Consider the following 22,011-nt stretch of genomic DNA (forward strand, 5'->3'; position numbering starts at 1 on the left):
ACGAGTAGAAAGAGGCTGCACAAATTTGATCTACATGGGAGGTGTGCCAGGAGGAAACTTTTGCTGTCCAGAAAGAACATCAGGGCAAGACTAAAGTTTGCCAATGAACACCTTGGCAAAGACCAGCACTTCTGGAACAATGTGCTCCAGACAGATGAGTCAAAGGTCGAGCTATTTGGCCACAGTACCAGAAGACATGTTTGGCGAAAACCAAAGACAGCATTTGACCACAAGAACCTGATACCAACTGTAAAGCATGGTGGTGGAAATATTATGGTTTGGGGCAGCTTTGCTGCATCAGGGCCTGGGCAGCTCACCATCATAGAATCCACTATGAAATCTTCATTGTACCAGAGGGTGCTTGAGGATAATATGAGGCCATCTGTCGGAAAGTTTAAGCTCAACCGAAGGTGGACCTTGCAACATGACAATGACCCTAAACATACCAGTAAATCCACCAAGGAATGGCTGAAAAGAAAGAAATGGAGGGTTCTGGAATGGCCAAGTCAAAGCCCGGATCTAAATCCCATCGAGATGTTGTGGGGGGATTTGAAACGAGCTGTGCATGCAAGAAACCCCTCAAACATCGCACAGCTGAAAGAATGCATGGAGGAGTGGGCAAAAATTTCTCCCAGTCGATGTCAGAGACTGGTAGACAGTTATAAGAAACGCCTACTTGAGGTTGTTTATGCCAAAGAGCATACAAATACCAAAGAACAAATACCTCCTATTAGAGCCAAAGGTGTACTTACTTTTTTCCACATGCGAAATTTGCATTTATGTTTATTTAAATTATACAATGGACTACAAAATGTAAATGTTTCATGATATTTGTTATATTATATCACCTTTATCTATCAATATTGTTGAAATGAAGATCAAATAGCTGTATGTTGAAATATGTTGAAAAAGTCAAAACTTTACATGGGGTGTACTTACTTTTTCACGTGACTGTACATACATACATACATACATACATACATACATACATACATACATACATACATACATACATACATAGGCTGTGATCACTCGTGTATAAGCTGCACGTTTTCCCCAGGAACATCTGATCAAAATTTGGGGTGCGTATTATGCATGAGAACTCGAGTGAAAGCTCTACTTCTCCAAATTCCTCACACAGATGCGAAGACTGACCTCAATTACTGGATGCTGCAGGCCAATCGTTTCTCCAGTACTAATTTCCCATTGCGAAACAAGGTCCTGATCAAGTGGATTGCCTATGGCAACCTCCAGGGATTGCAGTAAACACATTCCATGTCAGGTTTCAGGTGAAGATCATCATGAGAAACCTGAATTTAGGTGACAAGTTAGTTGCTTATTTTGCATGGTGCAACAGGTTTGCTGAGGACAAGTTGGTGAAATTTCACCCGTTCGTCATTCGAATGCGTCACTATAACAACTACTCACAAGGCCTGATTGGCACAATACCAACTACTGCTAAGGCCTGATTACTTCTGACATTTGACATGCCAAGCTCCAGTACCATCGACTACAGAGGTGCATAGTCTGTTTCTGTGAAGACTGTCCACGGGAAAGAATGCTTCACAGTGATGTTGGCTTGCATGGCAGATGGGACGAAGTTGAAGTCCTACCTGATTTTCAAGAAGACAGCACCGAATAACACAGTTTTTCCATCGGATTGTTGTCAGGTTTCAGGCCAATGGTTGGACGGATGCCGAACTCTTCAAGGACTGGGTCGACACAGCATGAGGAGATCGTCCTGGGGGTCTATTTAAGAAAGACTGCAGCCTACTTGTGCTTAATGCCTTTAGATACGACACAAATGAGTCAGCACTCAAGCATCTCAAGCATTCACACAAGACAGATATTGCCGTCATTTCTGGTGGAATGATGTCTATGCTACACCCACTGGACATTGGAGTAAATACGCCATTGAAGACAGGGCTGCGAGATTACTGTGCTGAGTGGATGGCAGCAGGTACCAAGAGCTACACCAAAGGTAGGAATGTTTGTGCCCACGAACTGCCGCTAATCTTCCAGTGGATACATGGCCTGACCGAGACGAGGGGTCATCAAGTGAGGTTTTCTCAAGTGTTGCATTTCCAACACTTCCGATGGACCACAGGACGACAGCATCTAGCAAGACGAACCTCCTGATAACACTGACTGTGACTGTGAAGCGGAGGATGACTTGTTATACTCAATGAACTTCCGTGTGATAGGTACATGCTGGAACTGTTCTGTGATGAACATGTCAGTGAGTTTGAAGGTTTCTTGTGACTTTAATATTTATATTGTGATCTAGTTTAGCATATAAGCTGCAATAGAAAACACCATCTAAAATGGTGCTCTCCAAGGATTGGCAAAACACTGCTTTTAGTCCTTGAGCCAGACCAAAAGTAATGCTCCGGTGGGGGGAGTAATTCTCATTATGATTTTCCATTAGACCAATGTCTCAAGTGTCAGAAAAGGTGTGATGGACATCTGAGAACGGTAGCTTAGTGCCCGGATGGACGCCATCTTTGAAACCACCCAGCTCGAAAATGCCCATTTGGTGGGGTACATTGTTGCACGTGTATCTGGACTGCTATACTAGCTATCGATGTGCGGTTGACGACTAAATATACGTCCGATGTGTACCGTCTAAATAAAAAATAATATGAAGCATTTTGTTTTAGATTAATTATTATAAAAATCAATTATCGAAAAAAAATCATATATTTTTCAATATTTTATTATTAGACTTGTACTTTTTTTAGTGAAACAACACTGGTATGATTTTCCAAATTATGCATTGTGCTACACCGTTTATCTGTCTATAAAAATAACTCAAAAACTAAAACATATCATCCATCACGAGTTTACAACAAATAAATGTTAAGAGGCATAAAATGACTTAGGCCGCCGCTGGCATTATCTATTCTGACGATAACGCAAGTTAGGAATGTCGTACGGAGAGGATTTTAACACCATACGATATCTAATAAGCAGGCGGAAATTGTTACATAGGAAATCTGCACTTTGGTGGCCATCTTGGATTTCAAAATGGCCGCCAATTATATTAATTATTCATTACTAGAGTTTGGAAAGACGTATGGAGCTGATTTTAACACCATACGATGTATATTCCTAATAAGCAAGCGGAGGTATCATTGAACATGTCATGTTTTAGTCAAATAACACCGGTATGATCTTCCAAATTATACATTTTGCTAAACCGTTTATCTGTCTATAAAGATTTTCAGGCAATTTGGCCTGCATTATAATAGAGAACAACATATGCTATACAATATACAGTGCACACAAAGTTAATCATCAGAGTCGCCATCAGAGTCATTGGCATCCTGAGCCACGATAGCATCATCCTGCACCATGTTGGAGCATCCCTGCAGCTTACACACAACAGTGCACTTCAACCCATTCAGTATGCAGGAGCAATCTGACGGTCGACACGTCCTTCTGCATGTGCATGAGATGAGATTCAAGACGACATCTGGAGCTGGTAGACCCGCCATCCATCGGATTGTGAGCGAACCGCCATCATCGAGTTCCCAACCATGTCCTGCTGATGGTGTTGGGACGTCTGGTAGGTTTTCAAGGCTGCGTCGCCAGATAGCCGCCTGATAGTTGGCCCTAAGCGTATGCTGCATCAAGGAGTCTTCACAAGGCGGCAATTGTCCAGATTCGATCTGGCCCTTCTTTGCACAGAACATGTGATAACGGAGCGAATTAACACCGACGATCTTCGTGTTCTTGGCGTACAGCTGACACGTGAAGGCCTGAATGCTATTGAAGACGTCTGTTGGTACATTCCACGAAGATCCCAGATCTGTGAATGCTTGAAGATACAGCTCATTCGCTTGCACAAGCTTCAAAGCCTTTATCTTTCCTTGGCTAGCCAGAGCACTCACAGTGTCACACCCGCTCCATGCATGAAGCCCTGGCAATGCACTGCAAACTCCAGACCCCAATACCGCAGCCAACTTTCCAACGTCGATCATTCTGACTCGAACCTTTGTTCCTCGTCTGATGAAGAGCTGACTATCGATGGTTCTGCTGAGATGAAGACTGATGATCAGAACGTCGGTGTCATCTGCCACTAAGATGATCGTCTTGTAGTGGGTAGCGGCGTGCTTTGCGTGGAGAAACATACGCGTGTCTGCTTCCTCGTGGCTACATTCGAGTGCTTGCACCAACTTCCACCTATCGCGGGTCAGTACCAGACATTTTTCACCACAGGTGACATACAGTGTTCTGTTGCCTAGCTTTTCGCGATTTGTTTCATGTTTCCACGACTCCGCCAGAAACACAACCGGTTTCTCCTTTGTCTGGCTGCAAGCAAGGAGACGCCGCCAGTTCATGATTTTGTGTGCGGGTCTGATCTCGCTGAAACTGATGCCTTCATTTGAACCGCGGTTCACACGCTCAGCTGCTTTGATGGATTCTTCTGTGTATGTGTCAAAGACAACATCGATGCGCTCACTGCCTTGACCAGCGTGAAGCGCTGCAGCAAGGATGCGGTCAGATAGTTCTTCGAACGTGTCGTTCTCGCCATGCATCTTTTGTATGAGAGCCATCGCATCAATTAATTGTTGCACTTCGCTTGTCAACGTTCTCGGCTGGTTCCACAAGACCTTCCATGTGTTTCGCAAGTGCAGCTTTGTTCGTTTTTTTCATTGACCCATCAACGTTTGCCAAAGACCATGGTAACGGCCCTAGTGGGTGACAAAGGACAAGTTGCATGTCGAGGTTCCTTGTCTTGGCGATGAGTATCATGGTGGCAAACAGTTGTCTGTCAGCTCTCAGGACGATCTCCTTGTTTGTGCCCTTCACAACTTTCTGCTTGATCTTACCAAAGGTCTTCAAGTTTAGCTTGTTCAATGTGTCATGAAAGCCTGTTCCCTCTTCAAGACGTTTCTGGAAGCTTTGATACGCCGCTTCCCCCTTTTGCAGGGTGTTGAGTAGGTCATTAGAAACGTCCTCCCTCGCAGCCGCTCCGGTAGATATACTGAGAAGACATGACGGATCATCGGCGAATGGATTGGTCCAGTCATTTTCCAGTAGATCACAGATAGCTGTGACGCCAGACTCATCACGTTTGATGCGAGAAGTAGACAAGTCAGGGTGCTTGGCGTGAGATGTGTCGCTGCCATTCACAAGGATAGTTTCTCGTAGTTGCCTCAGTGCAGTAGCCCGATTTTCTGCAGTTAGATAGTATCGTGACACAGCCCCTTGTCGAAGACTAAAACCTCGTGTTCCTCCAGCTGTTTGCGTATCTTTGTTTACTGTTTCTTCTGTTGTCTGATCAACAGCGATTCTGGCAAATGGATTCCCTGGTCTAAGCTGTACGGAGAAGTAGCCTTGATTGAAATGCCTGTACAACTCGGGGCATGTTTCGTGGAGTTGCGTCATCTGTGCATAGTACACTGGTAGATATCTAGCATAGTTCACCTTGTTCATTGCGAAACACCAAGGGATCACTCTTCTGACACAAGCCAAGTGAAGCATCCAGTCGCCTTCTCTATCCGCACGAATCAACCCCAGCAGGGTCTCTACCATATCAATATACATCATCCAGAAGCGAGCCAGGTCTCCATGTTTGGTTCGCAGAAAATGTAGGTATTTCGCGAACATGTCAAAGCTCTGTACACATGAATCATCATCGAGAGCAGCAGCGAGAGTCTCGTGGCAAACATCCTCCTTGATGCTGCGAATTTTGAGGTCAGTGCTTCGAATCTGGGGTTCCTTGTCAGGATGATTGCTTTCTATCCACACCTGGAAGCCCTTCCAAATGATGCGCATTAGTGCCTCGTACATCAACTCGTGGAGTCGCACAGCACGGTTGTATTGCTTGCCTTCCAGAACCCTGTTGATGGAACCTTCAGCGATTACTCCTGACTCAACAGCTACATCCCGAAGGCCTGCATCTCCAAACATTTTCCCAATGCTCGACATGAAGTTACAGATGGTATGGAAGTTCCCCATCATGAGCACGATTCTTCCATATCGATCGACATCTTTCCATGCTATTTCGGTCGCCTTAGCAAATAGTGCCTGGTCTAGCACCACCGGTATACGCTCAAGCTGAAGTGATGACATGATGTTCAGAGCTTCTCTGAGGATTTCTTGCACTGTTGCCATATCTGTGGCAGGCGCGTTTATAGTCGGCAGGTAGCCAACTACATCTTCCGTCACCTGAACACGATCTCTAGTCATGATGTTGAAACCAGTCCACGAACTGATTGTCTGGTCGCATGGTTCCAGCATGCGAGTCATAATCCATACGTGATTTCGGCGCTGCGCAAGGGATGTTGCGCCTGCAAGAGTGTCAGAAAGATCTGCAGGCTTGATTGCAGGTGGGCCCTCTCGTTTCCCACCGCTGTATATTGGAACTAAATCGCTGGATGACGGGATAGATCGCTTCTTATCTGCTTTGGATACTGCCGATGGAGGTTGGGGCGGCAAACACGACTGCGACTTCGGTTGGACGATGATACCGTTGACGCGATGCGATGTTCCGCCACCACTCAGCGATTCCTCTAGCCTGTCGATGTTATCGAATGCTAATACAGTCGGGACCGAAGGGTGCACATGTGACGGAAGTGGTACTGTATCTTTCTCCACACTTGCTAATTTGTCTATGCATAGCGCTGTCTCGATTTCTTCCAGAACTGTGTACGAACATCCGTGCCCGAGTCGATTCAATATTCTGATGACCTCTGTATTACCGGTGAGCGTTTTCATGACCCACGGAAGTAGGACATGCTTCGATGTTCTGATGGTACCCCGGTGTACAGCATTGATGATATCTTGAGCCATCGACCATACCAGTGTGTCGGCACGCGCAGAGCTACCCCCACTCCCGCAAATCAAAGTATGCAGAAATACACGAAGAGAATCTGGTATCTTCACGTAATCTGAAGTGAGTTCTGCTGGCTGAGGCGGCCAACGTTCATTGTAATGAGCATCTTTGATCTGGTGTCGCAGTGAAGTAGCTGCACGCACAATGTTACTTTCACCGTCCATTCGTTCAAATGCTTTCACTTCTGCTTTCAGGTTTACGCACTCTGCAGCAATCTCTCGCTTTGTCAGATTATCGGGCATCAAGTATACACGGTGTTTCACATTGAAGAAGATGAGCGATTCTCCAAACTCTCTTTGTAATGTGCGCTGCAGATTCTTCTTGATGGAGTCACGAACATCAACTGAAAATGTATCTGAAGACAGGATATCTGTTGCAACATCAACTATTGGAACAATCCTCAGGTTCAAGAACAAGTCAGTGCGAATGAAATTGAATATACATCGTATCATTTCTTTTTTCTCGATATTATCTTCAATGTCAGTTTCTACTTGAGGTTTTTGGGGCCGTGTGTAGTTTCTATAGCAGGAGAAGTGGTAGTGAGCCTCAGCTGCAACCATATCTCGTGTAGTCAATGCCAAAACTCTCTCATCATTGCGAGCTGTCGCAGCATCTCTTATTGTCTTATCTGCTCGAAGTTCAACAGCCAAGACAACTGTTTCACGGGTACGACTGCCTTTTATGAATTTTGAAGCACGCTGGCAAAAAATGCATTTATCATCGTAGACCGTTGAAGTTGATCCTGTCTCTTCCCGTGATGATCGCCGTCGCACCGCATCGCCAGTATCAACTGAAGAACTTCTAGCTGCATTGGTCAAAGTAGCTAGGTGGTTTTTGTGAGTGAAGTCTGATCTACAAGCCCTATGGTATAATATTGGAATATTAGGAAGTTCAACTGCGCCTTCTTGGACTAGCTTTAGAATTGGATAAAAGTTTCTAACTGCGGCTGCGTCACACAATGTCTTCCAAGAACTGTTGCCCGCTGCCTTGCTTAGTTCAGAGAGTGGCGACTTCTTGCTGCACAGGATGCACGTTCCGGACTCAGGTTCAATCTTCGCCCGTTTCGCCTCGACACCGGCCATCTCAGCTGAAAGAACAAAAAGACTGATGTTAGATTACTCCGATATCCGAAAAGCTCGCCAGCTTACATAGACATACTCATCCAAGTCAGTGAACATGTTAGATGGCGCCACAATACAACTCTATAATAGAGTTGTATGTGGCGCCATCTAACATGTTCACTTTTAGTTCTTAAGCCACCCACCCCCCCCCCCCCCCTCAGAAATTAATGAGGTCACCGCAACAAATCTCAGACTGAGATATAGAATATAGAATATAGATATAGAATAGACTGACGTCACTTTCGGCACTGGGTTCTGTGGGTTGATTATCGGCGGGAAATTCCAACTGACATAGTTTCGGTTTGTGGAAAGTGCATGCCTTTTCATATATTTTTTGTGTAAACTCGTGGTGGATGATATGTTTTAGTTTTTTAGTTATTTTTATAGACAGATAAACGGTGTAGCACAATGCATAATTTGGAAAATCATACCAGTGTTGTTTCACTAAAAAAAGTACAAGTCTAATAATAAAATATTGAAAAATATATGATTTTTTTTCGATAATTGATTTTTATAATAATTAATCTAAAACAAAATGCTTCATATTATTTTTTATTTAGACGGTACACATCGGACGTATATTTAGTCGTCAACCGCACATCGATAGCTAGTATAGAAGTCCAGATACACGTGCAACAATGTACCCCACCAAATGGGCATTTTCGAGCTGGGTGGTTTCAAAGATGGCGTCCATCCGGGCACTAAGCTACCGTTCTCAGATGTCCATCACACCTTTTCTGACACTTGAGACATTGGTCTAATGGAAAATCATAATGAGAATTACTCCCCCCGCCGGAGCATTCACTTCAAAATATGGCCGGTTGGCTCAAGGACTATTTTGAGTTAACTAAATTTCCAGACCTGAGTTGGAGTTCATCTTTGCCAGTGTTAACTTTGGGGTTTAAAATGGATGAAATTGCGATTTTTATTTTTATTTTTTTGTCACTGATCTACACATAATACCCCATAATGTCAAAGTGGATTTTTCTTCCCGAAATTGTTACAATGGAATATCACATTCAGAATGCATGTACACACACACACACACACACACACACACACACACACACACACACACACACACACACACACACACACACACACACACACACACCCGATGAGAAGACACAGTGTGGAATCTTCCAGGGAGACAGTCTTTCCCCTCTTTTATTTTGTCTAGCTCTGGTCCCACTAAGTAATCTCATCAATGAACAAGGACACGGATCCACCCTAACAACAAATAGATGAACATCCAAAGAAATAGGAAAGTGACACATCTACTATCCATGGATTATTTAAAGCTCTTCTCACCAAATGACAAAAAATTGACAGAACAACTAAAATGAGTAAAACGGTTTTCCGAGGACATTCAAAACGCACCTAGTGCACATTTGTACAAGGTAAACCAACAAAAACAGACAACATAAAAATTGACCTTGAAACAACAACACAGCAGTTAGAACACGAAGAATCATACATATCCCTCGGAGTAGAAGAGGGCCACCAAATATGTCACAAACAAATGCGCAAAACAATCTCCAAAGAATACCTGCATAGAACGAAGCTGATCCTGAAAACATACCTCTCCCCAAGAAACAAAATCAAAGGCATAAACCAGCTCGCAGTACCAGTGTTCCAATATAGCTACAGAATAATAAACTGGCCCCAATCAGAAATCATCAAGTTAGACATCAAAACAAGAAAACTCCTTACCATCCACAAAATGTTTACAAAACCAGGACATCCCGAGAATGTATCTGCCGAGACGAGAGGGAGGGAGCGTCCTGATGGAGCTCAACCAGGTGCACAGAGCAACAAGTGTAGGACTAGCTGAGTATGTGAAATGCTCAACAGACTATCGGATGTAATTTGTAAACAAACATGAACACAACAAACCTGAAAAAGTATCCCAAACTCAACTTGCAAAGAAATTCCAAAAACAGGTGTGAATAGAAGATGCCGCACAGGAAAATGAAACAGCAACAAATACAGCCCCAACAATTGCAAAAAAGGCAAAATAAATATAAAAAAGAAATAGCAAGAAATATTCTCCAACAACTGGGAGAATGACAAAAGAGCAGGAAAATACAAAAAAGAATTGGACAGAGTGGGGATAGACAAAGGCTCATTTGAATGGCTAAGAAGAGGTCAGCTCAACTGGGATGGCGAACGAATCATAATAAATGCCCAAGATCAAGGACATCAAGATCAACATCAAGGACATCAAGATCAACAAGATCATCAAGATCAACATCAAGATCAACAAGGACATCAAGAACTTGGCCCAAGCCCAAGATCAAGGATCAAGGACAAATGCCCAAGATCAAGGACACCAATGGATTGAAAAAGATGGCAGGACTGTTCCAGATGGACAAATGTAGATTCTGCAAGACAGAAACGGAAAGTACTAGTCACCTGCTCTCGGGATGCAAAAAACTATTATCCTGACGAGATGTGAAAGATCCGGCACATCATGTCCACTCTGAGCCGCTGAGTCCAAACGCATTGTCCAAACGCACTCATTGTACAAACGCATATATTATGATGATGATGATGATTATTATGATGATGACACCAAACTCCACCGTAATTTGTCCATCCAGTAAATTTATTTTTGAACTTTGCGTGTGCAGGTTGAAAAGCTCTCTTGATAGAGATGGAATGATTGCACGATTTATAAGAGAGTTGCAACAGCTGAACAATCCAGACCTGATATTTAAGGTTTGTTTCATCGTTTTCATTAAATCTTCATCCTGCATAGGTAATTGTGCACATACCTTGAATGGGTTACACATGAAATGTTACATTTATTATAGATCACACATTGTGGGAAATGTGATATACATTTTTTTAACGGGCAGCAAATATCCTGGAGGATAATAAAAAACATTCACCAAACCCCAAAATCTAATTATTTTTATATATTGTTTTTTAGTGTTTTATTGCAAACATTATTGGGAGTTTGAAAAGATAAACAGGATAATATAATGAGGGAAATCTGCATGTTTTGTGAAACACTGAGATGATCGTTTATAGCTGGGTAGGGATTCTAACCCAGGCTAGAAAACTTAGAGGTGAGTGTGCTTACTCTCCACCATCCTGCCAATACACGCACGCACGCACACACACACGCACGCATGCACGCACACACGCACACACACACACACACGCGTACACCCAGATATATAAATACATGTGAAAAGAAGACTCAATCACGTCTCTCACTCAAAATTGGCAGGGAATAATCAATCAGCTCTCACCTAATAAATTACCCCAGGTGGCTAGGATTATAAGTAAATTGACTCCTCCCATACCCTTCTAGCTGAAGAAAGCTGCATAAAGCAACCATGAAAAGCTACTCGGTAAGCCCTTGGCTGTTTCAATCCCTTCGCAAATTCCTCTAAGAAGAGAAGGAGGAGAGATGGAAAGCTGAGTAATAGTAGAAATAAGGAAGAGGGGGAATTGATAAGAAATATACCATGCATCCAATGAGGTGTCTTCATACTGACATGACTTTGATTGAACACTTGTAACTGTCTATAGCAATGACTATTCGATGGTCACAAGCAAGTTGGAGCACTCGTTCCTCAAGGGAGAAGGGCCAATGCTTATGCAAGAGCTAAGCTTTCTAAAATGATTTACAGATAAAATACATAGTCACACCTGTTCAAATTAACCCTGCAGTTCAAACTCACCCTTACTGACAGTAAGCTAGATATTATCATTCAAAAGGCCTGTTATCTCCTAATGTGTAAGTAACTGAATGAGCCAGAGAAATTAAAAAAGAAGAAGAAATAAACGTTATTTATTTATTTATTTATTTGTCTTCACAATTGAAGGAAATAACTTAAGTATTTCAGGAAATCCATAAGTATTTCAGAAAATTGACCAACTATCTTATAGTGACATGGAGTAGTGCATAAGTTGTCAAATGACAAAACATTTGAGCTCTTTGTAATTTGTGTGTTTGCAGGACTGGAGCAATGATATTTTAGCGGAGTTGGAAAAGCCTCAGAAGAATAAGGAACACTTGGTGGCAAGTTTTCTGAATATGTACGCGAATGTTGGGGACAGTCGAGCACCTGCAATTGGGCCATGGCGGCATCACTTTGCCAAGGTTACTACCTTTTGGACTTTTTATGCTGCTTCTGCCTTGATTGGTCTATTAGTCTAACTGCTTTGCTTTCAAGGCAGAGAATGGCATATTAGCCAAACTAATAATTGCATTGCTAAATAATTACATAAATATATCTTTTCTTTTTTGTCAAGATGGTTATAGAAATGCAGAAAATTTTAAAGAAACAATTTTAATGTAAAAAAAAACCAGTACTAATATAAAGTGGTATTATTAGCTCAACTGGACTTTAGTTTGGTGAGCTTATGCGATTGAGCAGTGTCTGTAGGTAAGTAAGTCAGTGAGTGAGTGTGTAAACACTTCAGTCATTATCGCCTGAACCAAACACAATTCTGATGAAACTTGGCCACAAGCTTAATATCTGATGCCTAACGAAGGTGTATTGGCAGCATCAAAATCTGCGCTCTTTAAGGAGGTCTATGGGGGGAGGGGGTTTTGACCCCCCCCCCCCCCCAAAAGAGGTATTTGCTCTCCTCTCCGAAATGACACACACAATTATGATGAAACGACACACACAATTTTGATGAAACTTGGCTACAAGCTTCATATCTGATGCCGAATGACAGTGTATTGACCACATCAAAATCTGCGCTCATTAAGGGAGATTACGGGGAGGGAGGAGTGGGGGGGGGAGTTTGACCCCCCCCCCCCCCACTCCCAAAACATTTTAGCGGATGTGTGCTCTCTTTTCTGAAACTACACACACGGTTTTGAAGAAACGACCACTAGCTTCATATCTGATGCCTCACGGAGGTGTGTTGACCGCATCAAAACCTGCGCTCAGTAAGGGAGTTCAAGGGCAGATGGAGGGTTTGACCCCCCCCCCCCCCCCCCCCCAAAATAGGTATTTGCTCTCTTCTCTGAAACTACACACACGATTTTGATGAAACTTGACCACGACTTTCATCGTCCATGATGTGTCAAAGTTTGTTCACGGCATTAAAATATCGGGGTCTGAGGGCATATGTGGGGGGTTTGAGTGACTGTTGCTCCTGATCCGGGTTTCTAACTCTTCACTAAGTTAACTCCCGCCTTCTGCCTCTTTTACAGCGTTTGAGAGAAGTTTCTTATAAACAGATGGACGGTAACAATTTACACAATAGATGGTAAAATAACTGGTTACCGGCTATTAACAATAATTTAGCGACACAATTAGCAGTTCTGACATCGAACAGCACGGCCCAATTGTACATCTTCTTACTTGCCACCAATCAGGGGTGGCGGTAGGTGGTAGGGTGAGGAGGGGGCATGCAATGGGGATTGTTGCTGCCTTTGTTGTCAATTTTCCCTAGAGATCTCATTGCATTCCATGTCTTAACCGTATTCTACTTTTCACACATTGTTTCCTTGTTTGTACTGACTGTTTTTACCTGAGCATGTCCATTCTACTTTTTTCACATTGAATTCTGCCGATTATATATCTTTTCATTGGTTGCAGAAATATGGACCTGATTTGCAGAAAATATTTGGCACTGATGGGATCAAACTCGCTGAAATGACTGTGGAAGAGTTTACAAGATGCTCTAGTGATCTCTGGAAAAAAATGCAGTCTTCAACCTCAAGAACTGAACCAGGGAACCTCAAGGAGTATTCTCCCTGGTTAAGTCAGTTCCAGCCTGGTCACGAGGGACCACAGCTTGAGATTCCAGGTAGATATGTATGCATTGTAAGAAAATGTTTAAAGCAATATTTTCACATTACAACGACACTCGGTAGAGTGCATACCTCTGCCGGGCTGAACAGTTTGTTTTGGAGCTTGTTCTTGTCACACACCCAACCACTCCACCAAGTTTCGTCCGAATCCATCCACAACGTTATGAATTGTCATGCCATATAGCGTTTTGGGCCCCATCTCCCAATGTTGAGGAATCAACGATATAATTAAACAGACAGACAAACAGGTGTGAAAACATAACCTCTGTCCACCTTCTGTGGTGGAGGTAACAAAATAAATATGCTTCATATGAACTCACAATTTATTTAACTATAAGATGAGCACTTTCCCCAGAATATAGCACTAGAACGTTTTTCAGCCACAAATATTCACATTGTGTCGTTGTTATGTTATATAATGTACCACTGTTCTGTGCTTTCATTCCCAATTGTGTTGTTTTGTGGACTATCTTTAATGCCCTCTTTGTTTACGTAAAAGGACATTATTTCTGCCCGCTGTCATGTACAATATGTATTTAACCGATTCCACAAGCCTTTAGTACTGGATATGTTTTTGTGAGGAATGATTTTAGCTTCACATTTACATGAGCATCTCTGATACACATCCAAAATAAACTACAAAAAGATTTTTTGCTTTATGATAGCTATACTCTTACCTCAATTCGTGTGTGTGTCAGTCACACTGTTCCTACAGTTCTGGCCAGATTACATCCAGATTTGCTACATAGGATCAACGTGGCCCCAATTAGTGCAATGGGGTGTTTTCATCTTTCCCGGTGGTCTTGGGAGTCGGGGATGAACTCAAGTTCTCTATGTAAATGTGTATTGTGTAGCGCCTCTCGAGGTGGGATCGGTTATTACAAGTCCCCACTTTTTCCAGTGCAGTGAGGTGTTTATGAATTAAGCAGCGAGAGGTATTTTAGATTACACATTTGAATAAGGATAATAACACAAACCCCCTGGATGCTCCTGTTAGGGAGTGGGTGCTTGTAGTATATAATAATTAATCAGGTAAAATAAATATTTATATAATAAAACACAGCTGATCTAGAGGTGCATAAAATACAAATAATTAAGTATATTTGGATATTATAACACTCACCAGATATGGAAGAGAAAGAGAGAGAGGAGAGACAGAGAAAGAGAAAGGCGAGAGGGATGGAGAGAGAAGATAGATAGAGATGTAGATGTGTCGATGTATAAGATGTTTCGACCGAGATGTATGAGCAGGATCCTTTTTGTGCACTCTCTTTAAATGTTACACTTTGTGCGTTCTCCTAATTGTTCTGCTTTAGCACAAATTGTTCGCACCATCGTAGGAGGGATGACAAGTGCTCAGCCGATATCAACTACTGTTCTCCGTCGTCGAAACGCTTTTAACACGTCTAGTTTAACCTCAAGAGTGACACTTTTACATGTTTTTTTTATTCTAGCACAACACCAATAGCTCTTCCCAGACCTTTACCAAACATTTTCAGAGTGGTTGCGATGGAAAATTAATAAAAACACGTAAAAACAAACATGTAAAATTCCAACGTTCAAACAGAGTTTGCAAAGATAGAGGTACAAAGGCAGACAGCGATTATGAGGTGGAAGGATGTTGTGATATGTTTTGAGTGAATTAGTCCGCCTGTCCTTCATTCTTTATGAATGATGTATAAGCGAATCAATGATGACACATAATGGATTTGTTCCCCTATTCATCAGTGATGTGTAAAGCAAGGCCTAATTGGACCTAGCTGGTCTATGAATAATGTAAGAACTTGAAATGTATAGGATTGATAACCTAGGGTTTCAGAATCATGAGACAAGAACTCGTATTGGAATGCCAAACGTGTTAACACATGGTCGGTTCATTTGTATACCATTGCCGCAATTTGCTGTCCTTGTTGCAATTTTTAAATTGCCTTTTTTTTTTTAACAGGACAGTACACTGGCCACAGCAAACCTCAACCAGAGTACCATGTCAGGATCACTGGGTTTGATGAGAGGGTAAGTTAGTTGCTGCATGGGGCAATGCATATTTGTCAAAAAAGCCATGTTAATGCTTCACTTTAATCTTCAAAAGTTAATTGCTTCCTGTGGTACTGTCATATTATGCTGATGTCAGCATTGCACTGCAGTTGCATGATCAAAATGTTAAAACCAGATTATAAATAATGTACTGTCAATTGTGACTTTTTTTTTCCTTTTTTACCATGTTTATCGCGTTTTGGTAAAATTGACTCTCGTTTGCAAAACCTCTTCCCGGAAAATGCATCGTTCGGCTCCTTTGTCGTGGTGACATTCGGTGACCTGAAATCGAAATCGTGATTTTGTTTCTTCAGGTAAAGATCATGAACTCCATGAGAAAGCCCAAGTGCCTCATACTCCGTGGAGATGATGAACGCGAGCACAAATTTCTGGTGAAAGGTGGTGAGGATCTGAGACAGGACCAGAGGATCCAGCAACTTCTTGGAATCATGAATAGCACATTGGGTTCCTCAGCAAGTGCCAGAAATGGTGGCTTGCCACTCATCACTTATACTGTGATTCCACTAACTGCCAGGTGCAATAAACTGTTGTTGTTACCCCACGCACATGAAGTAAAAAGCAGGGTTAAGCAATCGGGTTATCTGTCGGGTCTGTTTGTCTGTCTCTGTCTGTCTGTCTATCTGTCTATAGACATTAGTCTATGATTGAGGAACTACTTCATTTAAATTAAATTATATATTTTGACCACTGTAGAACACAAATAGCAATGTGAGTCAGAGCATGAACCTGCAGTTTATCAGTATTTTGGCTCTGGATTTAGAAAACTGTATGGAATCTCGTCCCGATCGCGTATACACAGAGAGGAGGAAGGTAATTGCTTTATTTTGTTGGCCTGTCCAGCAATCAAACAAAATTGAAAATCATTCTAAACAGGAAGCTTATTGTTTTTATTGACACCATAATGGATACAAACAAAGGCATGAATGAATGAATGATCGTTTTAAGGCCATTTTCCCCGCTAGAGCGGGGGTTAGCCTTGCGGGCCCCATGACAATCATGGTTCCCTGTTTGAGGTAATGTTTTTATGGCCGGATGCCCTTCCTGACGCCAACCCTTGGTCACGCTCTTGCGATGCGCAGGGATACAGTGTACCTATTCTAAATCGGGGTACACACCGGGATCATTCATCCCAGCAAGCTGGTACTCAATTTGCCGACCTCGGAAGGATGACAGGCTGAGTCAACCCCCCTGGCGTTAATTCAGCGATCGACCGGGATTCGAACCCAGGATCCTAGGATCCCAAGCCGGCACCCTAACCGCTAAGCCAACACCAGGCTAAAGGCATGGTTAACGATTAACTAATTTAACATGTTAAATAAGGTGGTGTATAAGACACTGCATCAACGGTAAACTTTCGAAAAAAGGTTTGTTTGTTTTTCCTACAGCCTTTAAACCATTTTTTTATTTAAATAAAATTATATGCTTGAACACTGTAGACCACAAATCGCCTTCTTTCCACTTTCAAAATCTTCCAGTGTGGCAATACTTGGACAAAATATTACACTATCTTATGCCATATTTGCCAAAATTTGCCAATTTTTTGACCAATCAAATCTGCCTCTCGCGCTCTCAGTGATGGAATATCGAGATGCAGACAAAATGACGGCTTGTAGCAAATATAGATTGTGCTCGCAAAAGCAAAGTAAGAGCTTAAAAGATCATTCCCATGTTCTTTGTTATATTTTTTGGGGGAGAGGGGAGGGTTGTTTTGTTATTTTGTTTGTTTTACATTTAACTGAATATAACATGAAAAATAGTAGTTTTATGCAGTAAAAAAGAACCAGAAAATGCAAAGAGGAAAAGTCTATTTGATCCAACACAATTGTGTAGTTTTTCAATCCCACTCTATTGAATTTTTAGATGCTATATAACAGGCAGATAGAAACAAACAAGTTTTAACATCGACTTAATTTATGTCACAATCAGAAAAAATGACACAGACATGCACATTGAGTAAATGAATCAAAGGTAAAGGAAAACAAGCAGTTGACACATTAAAAAAAAATTTGTTTAGACCTACAAGACTTTCACCAATTTTCAGATTCCCCAATTACGAATCTGGTCCACCAATCCTTCCCAACACGTTTAAAAAATGAAAGCATTGTTACTCTTTCCTTATTCTTACTCACCTCTTTCAACACTGGCTGATATATCAAAGTGCAAAGAGCAGCTTTCTCAGGTAATTGTCCTCATCTGACTTGATTGGGCTGCTGTGCAAGTTGGATGAGGGTTAGCTAAATTTATTTCCTTATTTTGCTGATATTTTAAAACTTGGATGAGGGTTAGCTAAATTTATTTCCTTATTTTGCTGATATTTCAAAAACTTGGATGAGGGTTCGCTAAATTTATTTCTTTATTTTGTTGATATTTTATAACTTGGATGAGGGTGAGCTAAATTTATTTCCTTATTTTGCTGATATTTGAAAACTCGGATGAGGGTTAGCTAAATTTATTTCCTTATTTTGCTGATATTTTAAAACTTGGATGAGGGTGAGCTAAATTAATTTCCTTATTTTGCTGATATTTTAATACTTGGATGAGGGTTAGCTAAATGTATTTCCTTATTTTGCTGATATTTTAAAACTTGGATGAGGGTTAGCTAAATTTATTTCCTTATTTTGCTGATATTTTAAAACTTGGATGAGGGTGAGCTAAATTAATTTCCTTATTTTGCTGATATTTTAAAACTTGGATGAGGTTTAGCTAAATTTATTTCCTTATTTTGCTGATATTTTAAAACTTGGATGAGGGTTAGCTAAATTTATTTCCTTATTTTGCTGATATTTTAATACTTGGATGAAGGTTAGCTAAATTTATTTCCTTATTTTGCTGATATTTTAATATTTGGATGAGGGTGAGCTAAATTTATTTCCTTATTTTGCTGATATTTTAAAACTTGGGTGAGGTTTAGCTAAATTTATTTCCTTATTTTGCTGATATTTTAAAACTTGGATGAGGGTTAGCTAAATTTATTTCCTTATTTTGCTGATATTTTAATACTTGGATGAAGGTTAGCTAAATTTATTTTCCTTATTTTGCTGATATTTTAAAACTTGGATGAGGGTTAGCTAAATTTATTTTCCTTATTTTGCTGATATTTTAATACTTGGATGAAGGTTAGCTAAATTTATTTCCTTATTTTGCTGATATTTTAATACTTGGATGAAGGTTAGCTAAATGTATTTCCTTATTTTGCTGATATTTTAAAACTTGGATGAGGGTTAGCTAAATTTATTTTCCTTATTTTGCTGATATTTTAAAACTTGGATGAGGGTTAGCTACATTTATTTCCTTATTTTGCTGATATTTTAATACTTGGATGAAGGTTAGCTAAATTTATTTCCTTATTTTGCTGATATTTTAATACTTGGATGAAGGTTAGCTAAATGTATTTCCTTATTTTGCTGATATTTTAATACTTGGATGAAGGTTAGCTAAATTTATTTCCTTATTTTGCTGATATTTTAATACTTGGATGAAGGTTAGCTAAATTTATTTCCTTATTTTGCTGATATTTTAATACTTGGATGAAGGTTAGCTAAATGTATTTCCTTATTTTGCTGATATTTTAAAACTTGGATGAGGGTTAGCTAAATTTATTTTCCTTATTTTGCTGATATTTTAAAACTTGGATGAGGGTTAGCTACATTTATTTCCTTATTTTGCTGATATTTTAATACTTGGAAGAGGGTTTGCTGAATTTATTTCCTTATTTTTCTGATATTTTAATACTTGGATGAGGGTGAGCTAAATTTATTTCCTTATTTTGCTGATATTTTAAAACTTGGATGAGGGTTCGCTAAATTTATTTCCTTATTTTGCTGATATTTTAATACTTGGATGAGGAGGGTTTGCTGAATTTATTTCCTTATTTTTCTGATACTTTAATACTTGGATGAGGGTGAGCTAAATTTATTTCCTTATTTTGCTGATATTTTAAAACGTGGATGAGGGTTCGCTAAATTTATTTCCTTATTTTGCTGATATTTTAAAACTTGGATGAGGGTGAGCTAAATTTATTTCCTTATTTTGCTGATATTTCAAAAACTTGGATGAGGGTTAGCTAAATTTATTTCCTTATTTTGCTGATATTTTAAAACTTGGATGAGGGTTAGCTAAATTTATTTCCTTATTTTGCTGATATTTTAAAACTTGGATGACGGTTAGCTAAATTTATTTCCTTATTTTGCTGATATTTTAAAACTTGGATGACGGTTAGCTAAATTTATTTCCTTATTTTGCTGATATTTTAATACTTGGATGAGGGTTAGCTAAATTTATTTCCTTATTTTTCTGATATTTTAATACTTGGATGAGGGTTAGCTAAATTTATTTCCTTATTTTGCTGATATTTTCCGCTTCCGGTCCCTCGAGCGACGGGGCTTGCTTTGATCTCTCCAGGGCATCAAAGTTTGAGTGTTTTCCCGTTCGTTTCTTTGTCAAATTTCCGCTGCGTATTTTGTTGTGTATGTGTTATTGTGTGTTTCTATTTGGTTTTGGATTTGTATTGGTTGCAAATTTGTGTGTAATTAGTCGTTTCTTTGTCCGCGCCTCGTGCGGCCTGGTGTTTCGTGCGGCCTCCTCGTCTCGACTTGTGCCCCGCCCCCTATATGTCGTTTGTTCTTTCACCTCTGCTCCTGCTTTCTCAAATCCACGTTCTCACTTAGAGACTTTTCCCAGATTGTTTTCATGGTTTTGTTTAAATATATATTTAAATATGTTTAAACCGCAGCGGTGATCCCCCCCCCTTCCCCCCCCCCCCCCCCCCCCCCCAGGATTTCCATGTTTTAAACGTTTCCCAGTGTTTACCCTGGATTAGAATAGGTTTACAATTACAACTACATATGGGCAGGGTACAGCCCGAAGTGGAGATCGGTTTCTGAGGTTTGGGACATGGAATGTAGGGACAATGACAGGGAGATCAGGAGAAGTGGTGGAAGTATTGGTCAGAAGAAGAGTGGACATATGTTGTGTGCAAGAGACGAGATGGAAGGGAAGTGGTGTGAGAATGGTGAAGGGTAGGCAGGGACAGAAATACAAGTTTGTGTGGCAAGGGTGCCTGGAGGGCGTGAATGGTGTTGGTGTCCTGTTTTCTGAGGAGTTTGTAGACAGTGTGGTGAGTGTGACTAGAGTGAGTGATAGGTTGATGATGGTGAAAATGATGATTGGAAAGCTCTTGGTGAACGTCATCTTGGGATATGCTCCGCAGGTTGGTCGGAGCGATGAAGAGAAGGACAAGTTCTGGTGTGCGATAGAGAAGCTGATGGAAAACGTGAAAGATGAGGAAGTTGTTGTGGTAGGAGGAGACCTAAATGGACATGTGGGAAGGAGTATGGATGGTTTTGACGGAGTTCATGGGGGTTACGGATATGGTGTGAGAAATGGAGAAGGTGAAAGGATTTTGGAATTTGCTGATGGAGCTGATTTGTTGATTTGTAATACTCAGTTCCCGAAAGAGGATAATAAGCTTGTTACATACACGTCAGGTGGGTCGACGACAACCGTTGACTACCTGATGGTGCGTAGGCGAGATAGGGGGCACCTCTGAGACACAAAGGTGATCCCGGGGGAGGAGGCTGTTTCACAGCACCACTTGGTTGTCTGCGACGTAAGGGTGAAAGGTGCGAGGAGAGCTCGGCGGGTGAAGTACCAACCGAGAATGAAGGTGTGGAGGTTGAAAGAGATGACAGTAAGGGAGGCATTAAAAGAGAGGCTGAGTAGGGTCGAGGATGATGTGGTTGAGCTTGAAAGTGGTTGGATGTCAATGAAAGCTAGTCTGTTGGGAGCCGTTGGTGAGGTATGTGGATGGACAAAAGGACCACCGAGGCACTCGGAAACATGGTGGTGGGATGATGAAGTTGGAAAGAGGATTAACGAGAAGAGGAAGAAGTTCAAGGAGTGGCAGAAGGCGAAGGGTACGGGAGCAGAAACAGCAGAGCATGAAAGTTATAAGGCAGCCAGGAAGGCTGCAAAGAAAGAGGTAGCAAAGGCGCAGGAGGCATGCAGGAAAATGTTCGGAGAACGCTTGGATTAGGAAGAGGGTCAGAAAGCAGTATTCAGGATTGCAAAGCAGATAGCGAAAGAGAGGTGTGATGTGATGGGGGTGAGCTGCTTGAAGGATGAAGTGGGACAAATCGTTGTCGACCCAGATGGAATTAAAGGAAGATGGAAAAGATATATGGAAATGCTGTTGAATACAGAGA

At 41.2% G+C, this 22,011-nt stretch overlaps 1 protein-coding gene across 3 annotated transcripts in view; it reads left to right on the forward strand.

Moving 5' to 3' along the window:
- PRKDC (protein kinase, DNA-activated, catalytic subunit) overlaps positions 1-22,011 on the forward strand; it is a 334,330-nt gene that overhangs the window by 294,394 nt on the left and 17,925 nt on the right. For 2 of the 3 annotated variants that reach the window (XM_068112798.2, XM_068112799.2), the window contains exons 74-78: positions 10,599-10,686; positions 11,939-12,082; positions 13,539-13,749; positions 15,699-15,766; positions 16,102-16,322. In XM_068112798.2, coding sequence (XP_067968899.2) covers positions 10,599-10,686; positions 11,939-12,082; positions 13,539-13,749; positions 15,699-15,766; positions 16,102-16,322 — 732 coding nt within the window. Of the gene's footprint in view, positions 1-10,598; positions 10,687-11,938; positions 12,083-13,538; positions 13,750-15,698; positions 15,767-16,101; positions 16,323-22,011 lie in introns of those variants that run through there. The other variant, XR_010984003.2, reaches the window with a different exon arrangement.

This window comes from Myxine glutinosa, chromosome 4, assembly GCF_964187855.1.
Source record: "Myxine glutinosa chromosome 4, kmMyxGlut1.1, whole genome shotgun sequence".
NCBI classification, from domain to species: domain Eukaryota; kingdom Metazoa; phylum Chordata; class Myxini; order Myxiniformes; family Myxinidae; genus Myxine; species Myxine glutinosa.